Source organism: Phyllobates terribilis, unplaced genomic scaffold (genome assembly GCF_046119375.1).
Source record: "Phyllobates terribilis strain yellow unplaced genomic scaffold, ASM4611937v1 Scaffold_298__1_contigs__length_2340664, whole genome shotgun sequence".
Classification (NCBI taxonomy): Eukaryota; Metazoa; Chordata; class Amphibia; order Anura; family Dendrobatidae; genus Phyllobates; species Phyllobates terribilis.
The window spans coordinates 1636718-1661184 of record NW_027363058.1 but is presented as its reverse complement, the minus strand read 5'-3'; the positions used below and the strand labels follow the sequence as shown (position 1 = coordinate 1661184).

Genomic DNA, 24467 nt, shown 5'->3' with positions numbered 1-24467 from the left:
CTCCGCTCCGTACACCTCGTACACACGCGGCTCTGCTTCGTACACGCGCGGTTCCGCTCCATACACCTCGTACACGCGCGGCTCCGCTCCGTACACCTCGTACACGCGCGGCTCCGCTCCGTACACCTCGTACACGCGCGGCTCCGCTCCGTACACCTCGTACACGCGCGGCTCCGCTCCGTACACCTCGTACACGCACGGCTCCGCTCCGTACACCTCGTACACGCGCGGCTCCGCTCCGTACACCTCGCACACGCGCGGCTCCGCTCCGCACACCTCGTACACGCGCGGCTCTGCTCCGTACACCTCGTACACGCGCGGCTCCGCTCCGTACACCACGTACACGCGCGGCTCCGCTCCGTACACCTCGTACACGCGCGGCTCCGCTCCGTACACCTCGTACACGCGCGGCTCCGCTCCGTACCCCTCGTACACACGCGGCTCCGCTCCGTACACCTCGTACACGCGCGGCTCTGCTCCGTACACACGCGGCTCTGCTTTGTACACCTCGTACACGCGCGGCTCCGCTCCGTACACCTCGTACACGCGCGGCTCCGCTCCGTACACCTCGTACACGCGCGGCTCCGCTCCGTACACCTCATACACGCGCGGCTCCGCTCCGTACACCTCGTACACGCGCGGCTCCGCTCCGTACACCTCGTACACGCGCGGCTCCGCTCCGTACACCTCGTACACGCGCGGCTCAGCTCCGTACACCTCGTACACGCGCGGCTCTGCTCCGTACACCTCGTACACACGCGGCTCCGCTCCGTACACCTCGTACACGCGCGGCTCTGCTCCGTACACCTCGTACACGCGCGGCTCCGCTCAGTACACCTCGTACACGCGCGGCTCCGCTCCGTACGCCTCGTACACACGCGGCTCTGCTCCGTACGCCTCGTACACGCGCGGCTCTGCTCCGTACACCTCGTACACACGCGGCTCTGCTCCGTACGCCTCGTACACACGCGGCTCTGCTCCGTACGCCTCGTACACACGCGGCTCTGCTCCGTACGCCTCGTACACACACGGCTCCGCTCCGTACACCTCGTACACACGCGGCTCTGCTACATCCACACTGTAAACCCCTCCTGACCCCACACATAAACTTCAGCTCATCCAGCACCATGACAACCAGCACAGCAGAGTCCTGCATCCACTGAGGCCCCTGATCATGTGACCCCTGACTCCTCCCCTCCTGTGACCTCATCACAGCTCCTGTGCGCACACAACAGCCATATATGTGGTGGAGGTATGTGGAGACCCCATTACTGGGCGCAGGGGGCATTAACCCCTTCAGCACGGAGGCTCTTTTGGGGTCTTTATAAGAATCATAAGGTTTCTGTTCTGTTTCCTGTAATAGATACATACGACCCAACTATGGAGACAGGAAGGGAGGAAACGTATTGTTCTCAGAGTACAGGACCCCCACAGTGTAATGCCCCCATTATACCCCTTATACAGTATGTATGATGCCCCCCACAGTGTAATGCCCCACACAGTGTGCTGCGGTGCAAGGAGGGACCAGAGGGGCGTGACTAAGTATCTACTCGGCCCGACCAAGGTCGCACGGCGGCTCAGTCGACTCCGTGAAGGCACCTCCTCCAATATGGAGGTGCCCGTGCAAGGTTGTTGCTTTGAGTTACTTACTTGCTTCAGCCCTCAGGTCACCTGCAAGTCAGTCCTGTCTGCCAGTCTGTCTGTGGGCTCCACCCACCCGCTTACCTGGAAGCACCGGCCTGTTACCTGCCGTGCCCGCCAGCCAGCATTACCTGGAAGCACCTGCCTGTTACCTGCCGTGCCCGCCAGCCTGCTTACCTGGAAGCACCCGCCTGTTACCTGCCGTGCCCGCCTGCATGCTTACCTGGAAGCACCTGCCAACTATCTGTTTTGCCCGCCTGCCTGCTTACCTGGTAGCACCCGCCAGATACCTGTGTGCCCACCTGCTTATCTACCCAGACCACCCGTCAGCCTGCCAGCCGAAGCTTATCCGCTGTACCGGTCAGTTCCTGCCTTCTGACCCGTGGGAGTCACCTGCTCTCATACAAGGTCGGTCCCAGAGTGGCACCTGGTCCCTCTGCTCGGTTCCTCCCTGGTTCACGGAGTCGATTGAGCCGCCTTGCGACCTTGTTCGGACCAAGTTGATACTTAGTCACGCCCCTCTGGCCCCTCCTTGCACCGCAGCACAGAGGTTCCACCACCCGGATCTTTAACACGGATTAGACGGAGATCGAGCCGGGCGAACCGGAACCAGGCAGGTCTCATGGCAATCCTTCCCCCAACGGAGCACCTCACCAGATCGCCAATTCAGGACGGGTTCATTTTTCTGTAGCCAGGGTAGACCTAGCAAAAGGGAGTGAGAGAGTCCGGATAGCACATGGAAGGAGATCCTCTCCGAGTGCAGCATTCCCACCTGAAGGGTTACAGGCTGTGTGACGAACAAGATGGTCACCGGAAGGAGTCTCCCATCCACAGAAGCGACTGCCAATGGTTCGGCCAGAGGTTTGGTAGGAATCTGATACTTCTCCACAAGGGCCTGAGAAATGAGATTCCCAGCGGCTCCGGAATCCAGGTGGGAGGTCTCAAAGAAGCTGGTCTCACCACTGGAAATAGAAACGGATAAAGTCAAGGACGGAGAGGATTTACTCTTGCCTAGGACGACCTCTCCAAGCGGTCCTAGACACTGGAGTTTCCTGGCTTCACCGAACAGGAAAGGATCAGATGCTCCTTACTGCCACAGTAGAAACAGCTCCCCTCGGCTCGGCGCGTCTCTTGGCGAGACTTGACCATCTTGGTCCGGTCAATCTGCATGGGTTTGGTTCAGCGTGCCCGAGGAATTGCTGGCCTGGAGGTGGGTTTCTGGAATACAGGAGCGAGACGAGGAAATCCTTCTCTCCCGGGTAGTCTCCTTAACTCTTTCCAAGAAACGGTTGTCAATCCGGGTAGCTAGAGACACCAGGTCGTCCAGGGTGGAAGGAATGTCCCGGCCGGCTAGCTCGTCCTTGATCCGTCCGAAAAGACCCTCCCAGAAGGTGGACACCAGGGCCTCGTTGTTCCAGGCAAGCTCAGATGCGAGGGTACGGAACTGTATGGCATACTGGCCCACGGTGAGACTCCCTTGGAGACGGAGCAGTGAGGAGGCAGTGGAAGTCCTTCGTCCGGGCTCATCGAAGACCTTCCGGAAGGCAGTGAGGAAAGCCGGAAGATCGGACACCAGGGGATCCCCTCTCTCCCATAGAGGGTTTAGCCATGCCAATGCTTCCCCGGTGAGGTGAGACATGATGAACGCCACCTTGGCCTGGTCGGAGGGAAACTGATGTGCTAGGAGTTCAAAGTACAGCGTGCACTGGTTCAGAAAACCCCGACATAAGACGGGGTCACCACCAAAATGTGGAGGCGCAGAGAGCCGGGGTCCAGAGCTGAATGCCATGGCACCAGTAGGCTGAGGCGCCGCTGGAGCGGCTGCCGCTCGACTCGAGAAGGACACAGATGGGGTGGGCAGCGTGTCCAGGCGGAAGTTGACAGACCGCAGGTAGGTCAGGATAATTTCCTGTTGGGATCTCTGACGAGAAACCTCCTGGTACAGGTCAGAGAGCGAAGGAGCCTCGGGGCCACCTGGTTCCATGGCCCATGCAAACTGTTACGGATCCGAGTGGTGGAACCTCTGTGCTGCGCTGCAAGGAGGGACCAGAGGGGCGTGACTAAGTATCTACTCGGCCCGACCAAGGTTGCACGGCAGCTCAGTCGACTTCGTGAACCAGGGAGGAACCGAGCAGAGGGACCAGGTGCCACTCTGGGACCGACCTTGTATGAGAGCAGGTGACTCCCACGGGTCAGAAGGCAGGAACTGACCGGTACAGCGGATGAGCTCGGCACGCAGGCTGACGGGTGGTCCGGGTAGACCAGCAGGTGGGCACAACAGGTAACTGGCGGGTGCTTCCAGGTAAGCAGGCAGGCGGGCACAACAGATAGCTGGCAGGTGCTTGCAGGTAAGCAGGCTGGCGGGCACAACAGATAGTTGGCAGGTTCTTCCATGTAAGCAGGCAGATGGGCAGCGCAGGTAACAGGCGGGTGCTTCCAGGTAAGCAGGCTGGCGGGCACGGCAGGTAACAGGCAGATGCTTCCAGGTAATGCTGGCTGGCGTGCACGGCAGGTAACAGGCCGGTGCTTCCAGGTAAGCAGGTGGGCAGAGCCCATAGACAGACTGGCGGGCTGGATAGTAGTAAGACTGGTGGACTGGACTGTAGAACAGGCTGGCGGACAGGACTGACTTGCAGCGGACCTGAGGGCTGAAGCTAAGTAATTAACACAAAGCAACAACCTTACACGGGGATTTCCATATTGGTGGAGGTACCTTCTATAGGGAAAGTCCTCCGGACATTGGCCAGGGAATTTTTAGGATGGCGCGCGCTTCCTAAGCACAGAACCAGGGAAGCTGCGTGCACCAGCAGCAGCTGCAGGGAGGCCGGAAGACGCCGGAGCAGGACCGCGGCGGTAAGGGGGACGGCGTCTCTGCCTGGCAGAGGGCAGAGACGCCGATGCTACATGTATGATGCCCCCACAATGTAATGCCCCCATTATGCCCCTTATGCAGTATGTATGATGCCCCCACACAGTGTAATGCCCCCATTATGACCCTTATGCAGTATGTATGATGCCCCCACACAGTGTAATGCCCCCATTATGCCCCTTATGCAGTATGTATGAAGACCCACACAGTGTAATGCCCCCATTATGGCCCTTATGCAGTATATATAATGCCTCCACACAGTGTAATGCCCCATTATGCCCCTTATTCAGTATGTATGATGCCCCCACACAGTGTAATGCCCCCATTATGCCCCTTATGCAGTATGTATAATGCCCCCACACAGTGTAATACCCCCATTGTGCCCCTTAAGCAGTATGTATGATGCCCCCATTATGCCCCTTATGCAGTATGTATGATGCCCCCACAGTACCGCCTGAGGTCCTGCAGTTGGAATAATCCCTCTGGAGTTGGTTTTCCCTTTGCCTGCTCCCCTCCATGTATACCCTCGAGCATGTATACATGCATGTAGGGGAGCAGCCGGCCTTACTAGATATCGAGGCTTTGTACAGTAATATACGGCCTGAGGATGGTATCAGAGGAGTAAGACATTTCTTTAAATCGAGATCAATACAGTGTAGCAGACATAATGACTTCATGGAGGATCTTCTAAAATTCACTCTTACTCAGAACTTCTTTCTTTTTGACAGGCAGTACTTCCACCAGCTCAGGGGTACTGCGATGGGGAGCACCTGTGCCCCCTCATATGCTAACCTATTCCTGGGCTGGTGGGAGGAAACCACAATATTCAGGGATGATCATAAGTGTGGGATCCATATACTGGGGTATAGATAAAAGTATCATTAATATATCCTCTGGTCAAAGACGAGTGAACAATTTCTTGAATTTGTCAGGGAAATCAGTAGAGTTGAGATTTACATCAGAGTTTAGCTATAACCAGTTGCCTTTCCTGGATGTACTAATCTAGAAAGAACTGGACGGACCCTAGGGACCCTCATCTACCATTATCCTACAAGCACTAATAAACTATTGAAGTGAGATAGCCACCACCCCATCCCCCTAAAAAAAGGAAAACCCAAGGGGCAATTTTTATGGTTGAGAAGGTACTGCTGTAATGTCACAGATTTTAATATACAGGCAATAGACATGAACACCAGATTCAGGAAAAAGGGTCCCCACAGTACATTTTGTATTCTGTTTGTAGAAAAGCGGGAGAGACAGACACCATTTTACACATTTATATAAAAATAAGCAACACAGTTATACTTACCTAATGCCTCATGCCCTTGTCCGCTGTAAATGAGAACAAATAAAAAAACACCATAATAATCACCTGTCGGGCGTAATCCACATCAACAGTCACTAATGTGACTGCTCTACATGACAGCCGGCTACATACTGACACAGTCAGTGTCTAAATAAATAAGTGACAGGCAGTGTGTAGAGCTGAGTTGCCGGGAGAAAGTTCAGTTCAGCTGATGAACCCAAGTGATCTCATGGCACCGCCGCTGACCGCAGTGTGATTGTAAGTGTGTAGCCGGCTGTCTTGTAGAGCAGTCACATCAGTGACTGCTGATGGGATTACATCCGACAGGCGAGTATTATGGTGGTTGTCATGGAAGTATTATGGTGGTTTTCATGTATGTATTAAGAAAATATTAAGAATTTCCCCCAACCCTCTCTTCACCCCTTCTCCCCTATAGTATTTGTCAGAGGAGAGGAGCTGACAATCCACCATCTGTCTGTATGCAAATTATCACCCACAGCAGAAGTAGCTAGGAGAAATGGTAGCACAAAAGGTGCTACAAACCCAATTAGCACTCGCAGGCAAAGTGGCTTGTAAGCAGATGCCAGTACTGAGAGTGGTGGCGAACCCAATTAACAGAGACTTGTGATAAATGTACATCTAGCCAAGGAAGATTAGTTCCCGGGAATTCAACAGAGCTCTGCAGCCGGACAAAATATGGAATAGCTAAAGTTCCATAAGTTCGATAATAATGGGGCCCATATTTTTAGTGACAGGGTCAGTTAAGGAACAATATGCTTATTTTTCCGTTGATGTAAGCCCCTCCTGGGAGCTGTGACGCAATAGTAACAACCTGGCATACCACAGCTATATCGTGTGTGGTCTCTAACAGAAGGTAAATTCACAACGGAAAAAATTGTATAATTTTCGGGCCTCTACGATCAACCAGCGATAAGTTATCACAAAAGCCAGATATTTTAATAAAAATGTGAAGGCAGCACATGGGGTTTGTTTGCAGGTTTCACCCTTCGACATAAAAGAATCCACTGAGGGATGGATCAGTATTCATTGCCAGGGGGTATAGAGAGAGACTATAAGCAACGGATCACGTTCCATAACGTTCACATCAAAGTGGGGTGCCCCCACCCCCCCAGCTATATTGAATCGTCTCTGATCTTATAGTAAGTTTCTTCTTTAATCCGTATTATTTTGTGTAACTGCATATGTATTGTATTGTCTCCTTTTGTAAAATCTCTGTATATTTTTCCTAAACACTGCCTCTCTTTTGGATTAAATATAAAATTTATTAGTTCTGTTTCTTTTTTCCCATTCCCCACGACAGCACCCATGGAGAGAGGGAACCGCTCCGAGGGCAGGAAACCACTACAGGTTTGAAAGGCGGAGCCCTCTACTATGCCTCAGTGGTTTCCTGTCCTCGAAGAGACCCTACAGCTCCTCAGGCGCTGCCGAGGGAGTGAAAATTCACCTCGGCGCTACTGCTCCCTTGTCAGTCCGGGTTTCCTGGCTCCTGTGGGGCATGCGGCGCTGTTCCGGATGCCGGCCGGCGAGTCGCATGCAAGCATCTCCGGGGCGGCGTGACGTCAGTTCCGGGGGAACGGTCTATTGTGGCAGAGTGCTTCCCCGGAATCCCCGCCTGCGTCTTGCGTCACATCCGGTGGCGCGATGCTTTGCTGGGAGCCGGCCAGCGGTGGTCCCGGGGTCACGGCTTGGTTTGGTTGGTGCGTCCCCGGGACGAGAGCGGGGGCGTCATCTGGGGGCACGGCCCGAGGGGCATAGTGCTTCACCAGAGAACACCATGGGGCGTATCACGGGGGGGGGGGGGAGCAAGAAGAGGACATAAGCTCCCCCCCACCTCCATTCAGTGCTGCATCCCAAGAATGGAGGACACAGCTCAACCTGTAGAACCCATGGAAGCTGCCCCTCCGACCTGTGTAGTCCTGCGTCAGGTGAGGTAAGTCAGGGGTGAAACCCTGGGGAAAAAACTTTGTTAAAAGTACACTTTTTCTATACATTTCCTTTAGGGAAGACCTAGGAAGACTCAAGCCAAATTGAAACATAAGGAATGTGCATTATGCAAATATAAACTAGAGTCAGCTTACACCAAACGACTTTGTAAGGATTGTATAGAAAGAACTTTGTCAGCGGCGTTTCCCTCACTAATGGATATCATGCAGGGCATGATTAGAAGTGAAATTAAAAAATCGTTCAAAGGGTTCCAGTCCACAAAACCATCTCCCAGCTGATCCAAAGGGAATGGAAAAAAGCAGACAGGAAGGCTTATATTCCCGAGCTGATGAAGAGAAAATACGCTTTCGGAGCAGAGGACTCAGAGACCTGGGACAAAGCACCCAAGATAGATGTGGCGGTCTGCAAAGTCTTCAGGAACTCATCCCTCCCATTTGATGATGCTGGACTAAAAGACCCTCTTGATTGGAAAGTAGAGAGTTTTCTAAAAAGAGCTTGGGAGACAGGGGCCGCAGAATTTAAATCGAACATAGTGGCAACATGCACTGCAAGATCTTTAAGCTCAATTACAAGACCAGATCCGGAATAAATGCCCCAAAGACGAGATACTAGCCTGTATACCCAATTTAGCCAAAGCGGCAGACTTCCTTGCGGACTACTCAGGAGACGCCGTCCGTCTAACAGCCCGAACCTGTGCCCTGTCAAATTCAGCCAGAAGAGCCCTCTGGTTAAAAAACTGGAAGGGCGACTTCGACTCAAAGTCCAGGCTTTTTGGTATTCCCTTCGAAGGGAATTACCTTATTGGGTCCTCTCTTGCCAAAATTCTGGACAAAACAGGAGACTCTAAAAAAGTTTCCCCAGTTAAGTGCACCAAAATTCAAGAGGCCTTTCCGCACGTTCTGAAATGTGGGGGCGAAGCCAAAAGACTCGAAATGGAATGAACCAGAAAGAAACAGGGGAAAAACCTCACAGGTGGATCGTTTTTTGTCCGGGTTCCCAAAAAGAGCGAGAAGACAATGACGCCAGGTCCCCGGTAGGTGGAAGATTAAAACTCTTCTTCCCCGCCTGGGAAAGAATTTCCCTAAGTCCCTGGGTCCTGCACACAATACTAGAGGGGTTGAAATTAGAATTTCTTTCTTCCCCTCCAGACGCTTATATTGTCACCAAAATCCAACCTTCGGGTTTGGTACAGGATATCCTGGAACAGGAGGTTATGTCTCTAATCCAAAAAGGAGTTCTATCCTGTGGGAAAAGGGTTTTACAGCCCCGTATTCCTAAGATAAAAAACAGATCAGTCTTACAGGACCATCATAAACTTAAGGAACCTCAAAAAGTTTCTGGTTCTCAAACGGTTCAAGATGGAAAACACCGAGTCAGTGATAAAACTCCTATTCCCAAAGTGCTTCATGGCCACTATAGATCTGAAAGATGCCTATTATCATGTTTCCATCTTTCAAGTTCATCAAAGATTCCTAAGAGTGGCGGTCTACATTAAAGGCCATCTGACACCTCTACAGTTCCAAGTGCTCCCCTTTTGGACTTTCCATGGCCCCAAGGGTCTTTACAAAAATAGTGGGGGAAATGTCAGCACACATAAGGGAAACTGACGTTTTATTCATCCCGTATCTGGACGACTTTCTTGTGGTAGGAAGATCAGAGTCCGAATGCAACCTGGCAGTCACAAAGGTTTTAAGTATCTTAGCCTCTTTAGGGTGGCTGATAAACTCAAAAAAAATTAAAGGCTCGAGCCAAAACAAAAACAAACCTTCTTAGGCACCTGGTTGGATTCAAGAAAACAAATGTCCTTCCTTCCAGAAGAAAGAAGGGAAAGACTAGAAAGACTAGCTTTAGAACTAATAAACAAACCAGAGACTACACTAAGAAGGGCCATGTCCACCTTGGGGTCCCTCCTGCATGCATCTCGACAGTAATTTGGGCAAGGTGTCATTTCAGACCTCTCCAATGGGATATCCTGAGAGTAGAACAGAAAGCAGGAGGGAACCTGAACACGCCAAAAATGATATCCAAGGACACTCAACTATCAATGATGTGGTGGACAAACGAGTCAAATCTATCGCAAAGAGTCCCATGGGAAATAAAAAATCCCTTTATACTCACTACGGACGCAAGTTCCTGGGGTGTGGGGTGCCCTTGTAGAGGGAAGCATCCTGCAAGGGAGATGGCCTCGAGACTTGATAGATGCATATTCCAACAGGAAAGAGTTAGCAGCCATAGGATTAGCCTAACGACAAATCTTGCCAGTTGTAAAAGATCGTCATCTAAGAATCCTCTTAGACAACAAAACTGCAGTGACCTATATAAACAAACAGGGGGGAACAAAATAAGAAGGTCTTATGGCAGAAACTCAAAAAATTATGTTGTTAGCGGAAGGAATTCTAAGTTCCATCTCGGCAGGCTATTTAAAGGGGTCAGAAAATATAAAAGCAGACTTCCTGAGTCGTCACAGGGTAGATCAGGACGAATGGTCCGTGAACTCAGGAATCTTCCAGAAAACAGTAGGTCTCTGGGGGGGTTCCAAAAATAGATTTTTTTGCGCACAAGCTGAACAAAAAAGTCCGCAAATTCTTCTTAGATCCAAAAGATCTCCCCTGGGGGGTAGACTCCCTTGTCCTCAAATGGCCAGTAGGCCTGCTCTATGCCTTTCCCCCTGTACATCTAATTCCAGCAGTTCTCAGGGATGTACGTATGGAGAGGGCCGAGATAATTCTAGTGGCACCCTTTTGGCCCAGGAGAACATGGTTTTCCTGGGTTCGTCGCCTATCGGTGGCAACTCCATGGGTACTCCCAGAGATTCCAGACCTCCTTTCCCAGGGTCCCATTCACCACCCAGACGTAAAGAAGCTTGGTGCTTGAGCGGCAACTTCTGAAAGCTAAAGGGTGCTCGGGGAGAGTGATTTCCACACTTGTTAAAGCAAGGAAGAAAATGTCAACTATATATTATAGAATATGGAGTAAATTTCTAATTTTTTCAGGAATAAATCCTTTAAAAAAACAAGGGGTACCATACGTGGGGATTTTAGAATTCCTGCAAAAAGGTTGGGAGATGGGGCTAAAAAGAGCACCCTTAAGGTTCACTCTGCAGCTTTAGGGGCCCTTTTTGGAGGAGACCTCTCGTCCCACCCCTTGATAGTAAAATTCTTTAGAGCACTTAGCCGCTCGGAATCTGTTCCAAAACCGAGAGCAGCCCCCTGGGACTTAGACCTAGTACTCAAAGCTCTTTCCAAGACTCCCTTTGAGCCCATATCAGATTGTTCTCTTAAAAATTTGACACTTGTAATAGCCACCAGGAGTGCCGTTTTATCAGCTAGGCGGGTAGGAGAGATTCAGGCCCTATCAGTAAATCAGCCCTTCACTCAAATCCTATCAGATAGGGTTATTCTTTCCCCGGACCCTGCCTTCCTTCCAAAGGTAGTGTCCTCTTTTCATAGATCACAGGATATAGTTTTACCGTCATTCTGCGAGAACCCTAAAAATGAGGGGGAAAGGGAGTTCCACACCCTAGATGTCAGGGAGTCCATCACCTAATGTGATTGTATGCTGAAGGGGAGTGTGGTAATAGGATTTAATTATTATTATTATTATTATCATTATTATTTATTATAGCACCATTTATTCCATGGCACTTTACATGTGAAAGGGGTATACAGAGCAAAAACAATTACAATAATTTTGAACAATAAAAGTCAGTGACTGGTGCAAGAGGAAAGAGGACCCTGAGCGAGGGCTCACAACCTATAAGGGATGGGTGAGGATACAGTAGGTGAGGGTAGAACTGGTCGTGCAGCAGTATGGTGGAGTGGTGGTTACTGCAGGTTGTACGCTTGTTGGTCTTCAGGTTCCTTTTGAAGGTTTCCACGGTAGGTGAGAGTCTGATATGTTGAGGTAGAGAGTTCCAGAGTAGGGAGGATGCACGGGAGAAATCTTGTATGCGATTGTGGGAAGAAGAGATAAGAGGGAAGTAGAGAAGGAGATCTTGTGAGAATCGGAGGTTGTGTGCAGGTAAGTACCAGGAGACTAGGTCACAGATGTATGGAGGAGACAAGTTGTGGATGGCTTTTTATGCCATGGTTAGGGTTTTGAACCAGAGTCTCTGGGTAATGGAGAGCCAGTGAAGGGATTGACAGAAAGGAGAGGCCGGGGGGAATAGCGGGGGGACAGGTGGGTTAGTCGGGCAGCAGAGTTTAGGATAGATTGGATGTGTGCGAGAGTGTTAGAGGGGAGGCCACAGAGCAGAAGGTTGCAGTAGTCGAGGCGGTAGATGATGAAGGTGTGCACTAGTGTTTTTGCAGATTTATGGCTGAGGAATGTGCGGATCCAGGAGATTGTTTTGAGTTGGAGTTGGCAGGAAGTGGAAAGGGCTTGGATATGTGGTTTGAAGGAGAGGTCAGAGTCCAGGGTTACCCCAAGGCAGCGAGCTTGCGGGACTGGGGAGAGTGAGCAGCCATTGACTATGATGGATTCGTCAGATGAGGGGGTTGAGTGAGATGGTGGAAAGATGATGAATTCAGTTTTATCCATGTTAAGTTTTAAAAATCTGTCAGAGAAGAAGGATGAAATAGCGGACAGACATTGTGGGATTCTGATGAGTAAGCAGGTGATATCAGATCCAGAGAGATAGATCTGTGTGTCATCAGCATAGAGATGATACTGAAACCCATGGGACTCTATGAGCTGTCCCAGGCCGAAGGTGTAGATGGAGAAGAGCAGAGGTCCTAGAACTGAACCTCGGCGGACACGGACAGATAGGGGGTCAGATGAGGAGGTGGTGTGTAAGTGGAAGACACAATGTCCGGTCTGTTAGGTATGAAGAGCTCCAAGATAGGGCCAAGTCTGTGATGCCAAGACATAAGAGAGTCTGTGGTAAAAGGGAATGGTCCACTGTGTCAAAGGCCGATGACCGGTCCAGGAGGAGGAGGACAGAGTAGTGTCGCTTGGATTTGGCAGTTAGTAGGTCGTTGGGGACTTTAGTCAGAGGAGTTTCAGTAGAATGGTGCGGTCGGAAGCCAAATTGTAAGCGGTCAAAGAGGGAGCAGGAGGAGAGGTGGGAGGACAGTTCAGAATGGACGTGTTGTTCCAGTAGTTTTGAGGCATCGGGGAGAAGTGGTATGGGTCAATAGCTAGTCAGAGGATAGGTCAAGGGAGGGCTTTTTGAGGATGGGTGTGATGGAGACATGTTTGAAACATGAGGGGAAGATACCAGTTGTGACAGGTTGAAAAGGTGGGCTAGATTTGGGATGAAGACTGTGGTGAGGTTTGGGATGAGGTGGGACGTATTGGGTCAAGTTCGCAGGTGGCGAGGAGTAAAAAGGAAACTTGATCATCCGTAATGGTGAAGAAGCTGGTTTTGGAGGAGAAGGGTTGAGTAGATAGGAGGAGGGGCTGTGGGGTCTTTAGGCAAAAGCTTTGTCTGATGGTGTCAATCTTCTGCTTGAAGAATGAGGCAAAGTCTTCGGCTGATATGAGAGGAGAGGGAGGAGAGAATTAAAAGTGTTGAATAGCTGCTTAGGGTTGTGAGACAGGGAGAGGATATGAGAGATGAGAAGTAGGTTTGTTTTGCTGCAGTAAGTGTGGAATTGAAAGAATTGAGGGACTATTTTAATGCAATGAAATGCTCATTGGAGTGGGACCTTTTCCATCTCTGCTCGGCAACCCTTGAGGCCCTTCGTAGTTCTTTAGTCAGGTTGGTGTGCCAGGGTTGCCTATTGAGTATGCGAGCTGTGGTATGTGTGGGGGGTCTGTCACGGGTGTGTCAGAGGTGACAGTCGCCCTGCAGTGGTTTGCAGGAGATCTCCACGTTTGGCAATGCAGACAGCTGCCTAGATAGGAGGCTGTGTTTAGGACCCAGCGACTACCTCCCTTTAGTCTGGGTGTATTTTTACCTGGTGTGCCTAGGTGGGCGTCGCCGGTTATACTCATTTCTACTTGGAACTTGGCTGAAGTAGCATCACGTCCTTTCTGGAGTCTTTAGGCCGTTTGCCCTTTTGGAGTTTCTTCTAAGCTAAGTTGTTATTCCCTTGTGTTGTCTTCCCTTTTTTGTCTTTAGAGTGCTAGCGGAGGTTGACTAGTGCGCATCTCCTTCCACCCCCAGCTATAGCCTTACACCATGGATAGTAGGGTGAGGCACGTGATCGGCGACAGCAGTGGAGGCTGTATAGGGTGGTAGGGGGAGACAGGGTGATGCTAGTCCAGATTAGGAGGTCAGCTCTTCCCCCTTTCCCTAGTGTCTGGGTTCCCTTTCCCTTTCCCCTCTGTGTTGCACTCACACCTGGCGTGACTCTCTGTGTTGCACTCACATTTAGAGTGACAGGGTCGACTGAGTTCAGAGCTGCAGCTGTTGTAGTAGTAATATATAAAGTGGCAGCAGCATCTGCATCGTGTAATGAACTTATGCCTGTAAGAGGGAGGAGGGATTCTGAGAGTGAATGTAGGTCAAGGTGTTTGAGATTTCTGCGAAGGTCTGCAAGTTTGTGGAGTAAGGATTGTTCACCTGGAGAGGAGAGGGAAGAGAATGTAAGTAGGTTGTGGTCAGACAGGGGGAGAGGTGAGTTAGAGAAGTTAGGGAACAGAGGTGGGTGAAGATGAGGCCTAGTGTGTGTCCATCTTTGTGAGTGGGGGCAGAAGGCCATTGAGCAAGGCCGAAGGAGGAAGTGAGGGATAGAAGCTTAGAGGCAGATGAGTTGGAAGTGTCAACGGGGATGTTGAAGTCACCCATGATGATAGTGGGGATGTCAGCGGAAAGGAAATGAAGCAGCCAGGTGGTGAAGTGGTCAAAGAAAGTGGTGGCCGGTTGGAGGGGGAGTAGATGCACACAGAATGCACCTGAAAGGAGGGGAGAGTAACGGAGGGTGGCAGTGGGATTTGGGTAATGGAGCGGTAATCTGACAGGAGAAAACCTACTCTTCCACCATGCTTGGTGTTGGAGCGGGGTGTGTAAGAAAGATGGAATCCACCGTACGAAAGTGCAGCTGGAGAGGCCGTGTCAGAGGGGTTGAGCCACGTTTCAGTGATGCCGAGTAAGGAAAGTTTGTTAGTAATGAAAAGATCATGGATGTAGGAACACTTGTTGCAGATGGAGCGAGCTTTGATGTTTATAATTATCTGTACTATACAAATATTTCCTGTGTGATCTCTGGGTGATACGCACATCCTTTTTTCATGTGCATGTCACGATCTCTGTCGCCATTTCCAATTACCTGTATTGTGTAGATTTTATACATGCCTTAACAAAGACTTTATCTTTTATATGATACTCTGTCATTTGGGATTTTTTTGATCATTTTTTTTTTCAGTCCGTGGTTCTGATGTTTTCTAGCGATTTTGTCCCCTTACTCTGTAGTCCACAAGTGCACCTAATCAGATGATTTTTACTGTACAATAATTATTATGAAGCACCTATACTGGTTGAGTAGCTTAATTATTTCTCCCTTTTTCGGCAATTGCCCAATTAGCAGCTTAGAGAGGCCTGTCTGTTTTTTTTCACTCGGTGCCGCATGCAACTGTACCTCTGACAGAGAGGGTCTTGAAGAGTAGGATGCTGGTGTAAAAATGTATCAATGTGGAGGGGATAACCCTTCTCCATTAGTGGGTGCATCAATTCCCACACAATTATCCCACTTGTTAATTTGGACGTCCTTTCCTTCTTAGACCCTAAATCTGTGGGTGTACCCTGTGGTACTCTCGCACATCTTTTATAGTTTAACTCCGTACCTAGCCCTCTTACTGGGCAAGTACACCGCGTGCAGAATTATTAGGCAAATGCTTATTTTGATCACTTCGATACTTTTTATACATGTTGTCCTACTCCAAGCTGCATAGTCTTGAGAGCCAACTACCAATTAAGTAAATCTGGTGATGTGCATCTCTGTAATGAGGAGGGGTGTTGTCTAATGACATCAACACCCTATATAAGGTGTGATTAATTATTAGGCAACTTCCTTTCCTTTGGCAAAATGGGTCAGAAGAGAGATTTTACGGGCTCTGAAAAGTCCAAAATTGTGAGCTGTCTTGCAGAGGGATGCAGCAGTCTTGAAATTTCCAAACTTTTGAAGCGTTATCAGCGAACAATCAAGCGTTTCATGGCAAATAGACAACAGGGTCGCAAGAAGCGTGTTGGCCAAAACAGGCGCAAAATAATTGCCCATGAATTGAGGAAAATCAAGCGTGAAGCTGACAAGATGCCATCCACCACCAGCTTCGCCATATTTCAGAGCTGCAACGTTACTGGAGTATCAAAAAGCACAAAGTGTGCGATACTCAGGGACATGGCCAAGGTAAGGAAGGCTGAAAAACAACCACCTTTGAACAAGAAACATAAGATAAAACATCAAGAATGGGCCAAGAAATATCTTAAGACTGATTTTTCAAAGGTTTTATGGACTGATGAAATGAGAGTGACTCTTGATGGGCCAGATGTATGGGCCAGAGGCTGGATCTCTAAAGGGCAGAGAGCTTTACTCCGACTCAGACGCCACCAAGGTGGAGGTGGGGTACTGGTATCATCAAAGATGAACTTGTGGGACCTTTTCGGGTTGAGGATGGAGTGAAGCTCAACTCCCAGACCTACTGACAGTTTCTGGAAGACAACTTCTTCAAGCAGTGGTACAGGAAGAAGTCGGTATCGTTCAAGAAAAAGATGATTTTCATGCAGGACAATGCTCCATCACATGCATTCAACTACTCCACAGCGTGGCTGGCCAGTAAAGGTCTAAAAGAAGAAAAAATAATGACATGGCCCCCTTGTTCACCTGATCTGAATCCCATAGAGAACCTGTGGTCCATCATAAAATTTGAGATCTACAAGGAGGGAAAACAGTACACCTCTCGGAACAGTGTCTGGGAGGCTGTGGTGGCTGCTGCACACAATGTTGATCGAAAACAGATCAAGCAACTGACAGAATCTATGGATGGAAGGCTGTTGAGTGTCATCATAAAGAAAGGTGGCTATATTGATCACTAATTGTTTTGGTTTTTGTTTTTGCATGTCAGAAATGTTTATTTCTATATTTTGTGCACTGATATTGGTTTACCTGGTGAAAATAAACAAGTGAGATGGGATTATATTTGGTTTTTATTAAGTTGCCTAATAATTCTGCACAGTAATAGTTACCTGCACAAACAGATATCCTCCTAAAATAGCCAAATCTAAAAAAATCCCACTCCAACTTCCAAAACTATTAAGCTTGGATATTTATGAGTCTTTTGGGTTGATTGAGAACATAGTTGTTGATCAATAATAAAAATAATCCTCTAAAATACAACTTGCCTAATAATTCTGCACACAGTGTATTGTCGGAAATTTAACCGCCCTTTGAAATGAACCAGAGATTCATCTATAGAGATGTCCCTTTGGGGGTTGTACGCCTCAGCAAATTTTCTGCTGAAGTGGTCAACTACTGGCCGAATTGTGTATAGACGATCAAAGTTAGGATCGTCTCAGGAGGACATAGCGCATTATCACTATAAGGCCATGGCCCCACTATCCGTATTCGGTCAGTATTTTTTCTCAGGAGTGGGAGCCAAAACCAGGAGTGGGAGATAAATGCAGAATTGGTGACTTGTTCCTATTATACCTTTTCTTGGATTGTTCCTCACCTGGTTTTGGCTCCAACTCCTGAGAAATAATACTGACCGAATACTGACCAAATACTGATAGTGGGGCTGGGGCCTAATGCAAACATTTTTTTCATAGCCAAACAGAATACCGGTGTGCTGTAGAGAATATCAGTACTCCAGTATTGCCGAATCTCTGGTTTTCTAACTATGCCCATATGCAGAACCATGCTTCAAAATGTCCTAATCTCTGCTGCATTTACAGGGGTCCACCTGGCATATGCTGACGTGGGATTTTTGGTAAAAAATTGATGGGCATACAAATTTGTCTGGGCCACCATAAGATTTACTATTTCCTCTCTGAAAAAGAATTTGAAAAAGTCAATTTCAGTGAGGCGTGTAACAGCAAATTTGATTCCTCAGCTTCCGGTGAAATCCAGAATAACAGGCTGATAATTTTCAGGGGTGCAGGCCATATGGGATCAATTGCGGTAGGGATTGCCTAGGTCCTAAGGCGCCTTGTTGGGGGTCCTTCCTCACTGGATGAGGAGGAATAGAGGAATGTGGAATCCATTACCGATTCCAGTGTTGGTAAATGATTCGAGAATTAGCGTTATGGACGATGAGTCTATGAGAAACGTATTCAGCTGCCGACTCCGAGGAAGAAACTGCTTGTTGTCTGTGGCCTAAAATATATAGGTTTTATTAGTTTGATGTATAGAAGAAAACTAAATACTTTAAAATAATAAATCTCATGTTTCCCTTATTATCTGCAGTAATTGTATTATTATACAGGATTTTTATGCTGTTTCATCAGCTCATCATCTTCTCTCTACAGTGTCGGATCCTCTCAGTGAAAATCTTCTATATGAGAGAATTTTCCTGATTTACCTATCAAAGATGGATCTGGGCAGAGACAAGATGGCGGAGAGGATATTACGCCTCACCCTAGAGATCCTCTTCCGGCTTACTGGAGAGGTGAGAGATTCTGATGACGTCACATTACATCATTCTTAACTATGGGAATAACAGATGGACAGAACTGGAGAGGTGAGGACTCTGGAAATGTCTGTAGTGAGATTTATTAATGTGTCTCTCCATAACCAGGATTACACAGTAGTGAAGAAGACCTCTAGGGAGCGCTGTCAGGACCCTGTGTCTGAGAGCTGGGAAAGACCCCTGAGCCCAATCACTGAGCTTTCACCTCACCCCCTGATACATGAGGACATCAATGACCAGAAGATCCTAGAACTCACCTACAAGATGATTGAGCTTCTGACTGGAGAGGTGACATTGCTGGGAATGCTGGGACATTATACAGTAACGCTATGCAGGGATCGAGGAGATGACGGTATAATTGTATGTGTCAGGTTCCTATAAGGTGTCAGGATGTCGCTGTCTATTTCTCCATGGAGGAGTGGGAGTATTTAGAAGGACACAAATATCTGTACATGGACTTCATGATGGAGGTTCCCCAGCCCCTCACATCACCAGGTAATAGACAGGACTAAATACACACGGCCTATAATTATCTGTATGTAAAGAATGAATTCAGTCCCTGTATGTGTTTCCTCCAGATCTATCCAGTAAGAGGACAACACCAGAGAGATGTCCCCGTCCTCTTCTTCCACAGGACTGTAAACAAGAAGATCCCAATGTTCCTCAGGATCATCAGGTAGATGGAGAGAAGGTGTCATGAGATCTCCGCTATGATGTGTAGACGGCTGTGAAGGTCTTGTGCTCAGTCTTGTTTTATCCACCAGTATTATTTGTTTTATACTTGTGTAATGAGAACAGTGGAGATGGCAGGATTAGAGCTGATCATAGATGGGACTTCTCCATCTGTCTGTGACTTTTACAATATTTGTTTCAGGGTGAAGATCTGACCCATACTAATACTACAGAGACATATGTGAGGGGTGATGAGCGGTGTAAGGAGGAGATTCCGACATATGACTACCCAGGTGAGTAGTGACCACTAAATGCAGAGAAGTCACAGATTTTACTCAGTCACCGGCTGTGGCTGCTTTATCGACGGTGTAGTCCGTCGAAACATGAATTGTGTCTCCCTCGCCTGTACTCCTTGGTTGTCCAACGAACTGTGCTCTCTGCCGCCAGCGTTTTCAGATGGGAATTTTTTTAATAGTTCTGCAACAAGGGCATCCTGGTACTGCCCCATTTTTGTAGACATGTCCGCCTCATGAATAAGAGCTAGAAAGTCCTCCTTGTAGCGTGGATATAGAAGTGTCACCAACCAGTAATGACTGTTACCAAAAATTTTGAGAACGCGAGGGTCACGAGAAAGGCAGCATAACATAAACTCAGCCATGTGTGCCATACTGCAAAGAGGCAAGACTTCCATGTCCTCACCAAGAGGACGACTGACCATGCTCTCCTCCTCTTCCTCCTCCTCCTGCTCCTGCTCCTCCCTGTCCTCAGGCCATCGACGCTGAACAGACAGTATGACAGTATATAAAGTGGCAGCTGCATCTGCATCGTGTAATGAACTTATGTCTGTAAGAGGGAGGAGGGATTCAGAGAGTGAATGTAGGTCAAGGTGTTTGAGATTTCTGCGATGGTCTGCAAGTTTGTGGAGTAAGGATTGGCACCTGGAGAGGAGAGGGAGGAGAATGTAAGTAGATTGTGGTCAGACAGAGAGAGAGGTGTGAGTTAGAGAAGTTAGATAGGAAACAGAGGCGGGTGAAGATGAGGTCCAGTGTGTGGCCATCTATGTGGGTGGGGGCTGAAGACCATTGAGCAAGGCCGAAGGAGGAAGTGAGGGATAGAAGCTTAGAGGCAGATGAGTGGGAAGTGTCAATGGGGATGATGAAATCACCAATGATGGGGATGTCAGCGGAAAGGAAATGAAGTAGCCAGGTGGTGAAGTGGCTGAAAAAATGGTGGCTGGTCCTGGGGGGCGGTAAATGACGGTGAGGTGGAGGGGGAGTAGATGCGAACAGAATGCACCTCAAAAGAGGGGAGAGCAACGGAAGGTGGCAGTGGGATTTGGGTGAAAGAGCGGTTATCTGACAGGAGAAAACCTACTACTCCACCATGCTTGGTGTTGGAGCGGGGTGTGTGAGAAAGATGGAATCCACCGTACGAAAGTGCAGCTAGAGAGGACGGGTCAGAGGGGTTGAGCCACTTTTCAGTGATGCCAAGGAAGGAAAGTTTGTTAGTAATGAAAAGATCATGGATTTTGGAACGTTTGTTGCAGACGGAGAGAGCATTCCATAGAGCTCCTGTTAGTGGGACTGGGGAAGCGGGGGCTGGTCAGATCCTCTTCCGGCTTACTGGAGAGGTGAGAGATTCTGATGACTTCACATTACATCATTCTTATCTATGGGAATAACAGATGGACAGAACTGGAGAGGTGAGGACTCTGGAAATGTCTGGAGGGAGATTTATTAATGTGTCTCTCCATAACCAGGATTACACAGTAGTGAAGAAGACCTCTAGTGAGCGATGTCAGGACCCTGTGTCTGAGGGATGGGGAAGACCCAAGCGCCCAATCACGGGACCTCCATCTCACCCCCTGATACATAAGAACATCAATGACCAGATCCTAGAACTCACCTACAAGATGATTGAGCTGCTGACTGGAGAGGTGACACTGCTGGGAATGCTGGGACATTATATATACAGTAACGCTATGAAGGGATCGGGGGATGACGGTATCATTGTATGTGTCAGGTTCCTATAAGGTGTCAGGATGTCGCCATCTATTTCTCCATGGAGGAGTGGGAGTATTTAGAAGGATGCAAAGATCTGTACAAGGACGTCATGATGGAGGTTCCCCAGCCCCTCACATCACCAGGTAATAGACAGGAGGACTAAATACACACGGCCTATAACTATCGTATGGAAAGAATGAATTCAGTCCCTGTATGTTTCCTCCAGATCTATCCAGTAAGAGGACAACACCAGAGAGATGTCCCCGTCCTCTTCTTCCACAGGACTGTAAGCAAGAAGATCCCAATGTTCCTCAGGATCATCAGGTAGATGGAGAGAAGGTGTCATGAGATCTCCCCTATGATGTGTAGACGGCTGTGAAGGTCTTGTGCTCAGTCTTGTTTTATCCACCAGTATTACCGTATATTCCGGCGTATAAGACGACTTTTGAAGACTGAAAAATCTTCTGTCTAGTCTGGGGTCGTCTTATACGCCGGTAATGCTTTTGAACTTTCAGAAATTGACATGCGGGGATACTCTGGGGGTGTTAATAAGCTGCCGTGGCCGTATCCCTGCCATGTGGGAGTTAATATAAGGTGGAGGGAGTTAAAATACGGCGGCGGTAGGTCCAGACAGTCAGCGCTTCTGTGCTGAAACGGACACATCGCTGCGTATTCCCAGCTCCGGACACAGCGCAGGGCTTCTGTGCCGACAGCTTTCACTTGTCACAGAAGCGCTGCGCTGTGTCCGGAGCAGGGAAGTTCCCATCGCTTCTGTGACAATATATGAAAAGCCGGCAATTCAGCAGCGGCATAAGCCGGCACCCGACAATTTAGAATAGAAAGAATAGAGCTTCACACATAGATTAGATAGATAGAAACATGTCAGTCACATATATATGAAGTACAGTGACAATGTTGCTTACTGTACTTGTCATTTAGCGTAAAGGATTTATCAAAAAAAATAATAGTGTTTTCATGCACCGTCTCTTTAAAAAAGCCGGCCGGCAATTCAGCAGCGGTACCCGACAATTTATAACAGACAGAATAGAGCTTCACACATAGATTAGATAGATAGAAACATGTCAGTCACATATATATGAAGTACAGTGATAGTGTTGGTTACTGTACTTGTCATCTAGTGTTAAAATAAAGGATTTATTTAAAAAAAAATTGGCGTGGGGTTCCCCTTAATTTTAGGCTCTAGCGGAGGTTAAGCAGACAGCTGGAGCAGATGTTTGAAGCCTGGGAAGGGGGTAATACCCACGGAGCTTCCCAGGCTACTAATATCAGCCCCCAGCTGAATACCTAGCCTTTACTAGCTATTAAAATGGGGGACCCCCCAAAAAAAATGACGTGGGGTCCCCCCTAATTTAATAGCTAGCAAAGGCTAGGCAGACAGCTGGTGGCTGATATTAATAGCCCAGGAAGGGAGCCATGAATATTGGCCCCCTCCCAGGCTAGAAACACCAGCCGTCAGCCGCCCCAGAAATGGCGCATCCATAGGATGCGCCAATTCTGGCACTTAGCCTCGCTCTTCCACGCTGCCCTGGTGCGGTGGCAGGGGGTAATAGGGTTGGGGTTGATGTCAGCTTATAATGCCAGCTGACATCAAGCCCAGGTTAGTAATGGAGAGGCGTCTATAAGACACCCCCATTACTAACCCCATAGTCAAAGTTAAAAAAAACACAAACACCCAGAATAAAGTCCTTTAATTGAAATAAAGACACAATCCTTTATTGTTCTAAATTAAACCATACTTACCATCACGCCCATTCCAGCTGAAGCCAACGATCTCCTGCAATAAAAGAAAAATAATAAAGCAACCTCATCCTTACCTTTCCATGGTTCCCAGGACAGCTCCAGCTCTGCTACATCGAGATGACAGGCTGGACCGCAGCAGAACGCTGCCATCCAGCCTGTCATCCCGCAGACACTGAGAAGCGCAGGCATGCTTGCGCTCCTCAGTGTCTCGCTGTGACGGCATCCAGATGAGCCGACAATGAACTCAGCTCACCTCCTGGACGTCCGTCACTGACAGCGTGGGAAACTTCTACTGCGCATGCGGGGAGCAGGAGAATTTTCCCACGCTGTCAGTGACGTGCATGAGGTGAGCCGAGTTCATTGGACATGACCTCGGCTCATCTGGATGCCGTCACAGCCAGACACTGAGGAGTGGAAGTATGCCTGCGCTTCTCAGTGTCTGCGGGATGACAGGATGGATGGCAGCGTTCTGCTGCAGTGCAGCATGTCATGTGAATGTAGCAGAGCTGGACCGGTCCTGGGAACCATGGAAAGGTAAGGATGAGGTTGCTTTATTATTTTACTTTTATTGCAGGAGATCGTTGGCTTCAGCTGGAATGGGCGTGACGGTAAGTATGGTTTAATTTAGAACAATAAAGAATTGTGTCTTTATTTCAATTAAAGGACTTTATTCTGGGTGTTGTGTTTTTTTTAATTACTTTACTAGAAATTCATGGTGGTCATGTCTAATATTGGCGTGACCCCATGAATTTCGGGCTTAGGGCCAGCTGATAATGCCAAGCTGGCCCTAACCCCTTTATTACCCAGTGAGCCACCGCACCAGGGCCCTGGATGAGTTGGGTACAGCGCCAGAAGATGGCGCTTCTATGAACGCGCCATTTTCCGGGGTGGCTGCGGACTGCAATTTGCAGCGGGGGGGGCCCAGAAAGCTTGGGTCTCCCTGCGCTGCAGATTCCAGTCCCCAGCTGCCTAGTTGTACCTGGCTGGACACAAAAATAGGGCGAAGCCCCACGTCTTTTTTTTTAAATTATTTCATGAAATAATTAAAAAAAAAAGGGCTTCCCTATATTGTTGTGTCCGGCCAGGTACAAATAGGCAGCTGGTGGTTGGGGGCAGCCCGTTCCTGCCTGCTGTACCTGGCTGGACACAAAAATATGGCGAAGCCCACGTCAACATTTTTGGGAAAAATTAATTACAAAATTAATAATAATTTAGGGACTGCATCTTTATTAACCCCTCAATTGTCATTTAGTGTTAAAATAAAGGATTTTTTAAAAAGAAAATTGGCGTGGGATCCACCATCATTATAGTCTCTAGCGGAGGTTAAGCAGACGGCTGGGGCAGATGTTTGAAGCCTGGGAAGGGGGTAATACCCACGGAGCTTCCCAGGCTACTAATATCAGCCCCCAGCTGAATACCTAGCCTTTACTAGCTATTAGAATGGGGGACCCCCCCAAAAAATGACGTGGGGTCCCCCCTATTTTAATATGTTTATGAGTGACAGTTTTCCTGCTATATACCTGCATGTCATAAGAATTTAAATTAAAAAAGGACCATGTTAAATTCAAATCTGTTTTTTTTTTAATTTTTACCGGTGTTTGGTATGCGTTGGAAAAGGGGTAGTCTTATACGGTGAATATATCCTAAACTCGATATTTTAACAGGAAAGTAGGGGGGTCGT

The 24467-nt window shown here is 48.5% G+C and overlaps 1 protein-coding gene across 1 annotated transcript; it reads left to right on the top strand.

The window, feature by feature from the left end:
* Positions 1-1191: 1191 nt before the first annotated feature.
* On the top strand, positions 1192-21373 carry LOC141220468 (gastrula zinc finger protein XlCGF66.1-like). The gene is made up of 5 exons (XM_073666387.1): positions 1192-1252; positions 18190-18329; positions 18459-18638; positions 18722-18845; positions 21252-21373. Exons 2-5 carry the CDS (start codon positions 18252-18254, stop codon positions 21371-21373), a joined length of 504 nt encoding a protein of 167 aa, XP_073522488.1. The 5' UTR covers positions 1192-1252; positions 18190-18251.
* Positions 21374-24467: the final 3094 nt, after the last annotated feature.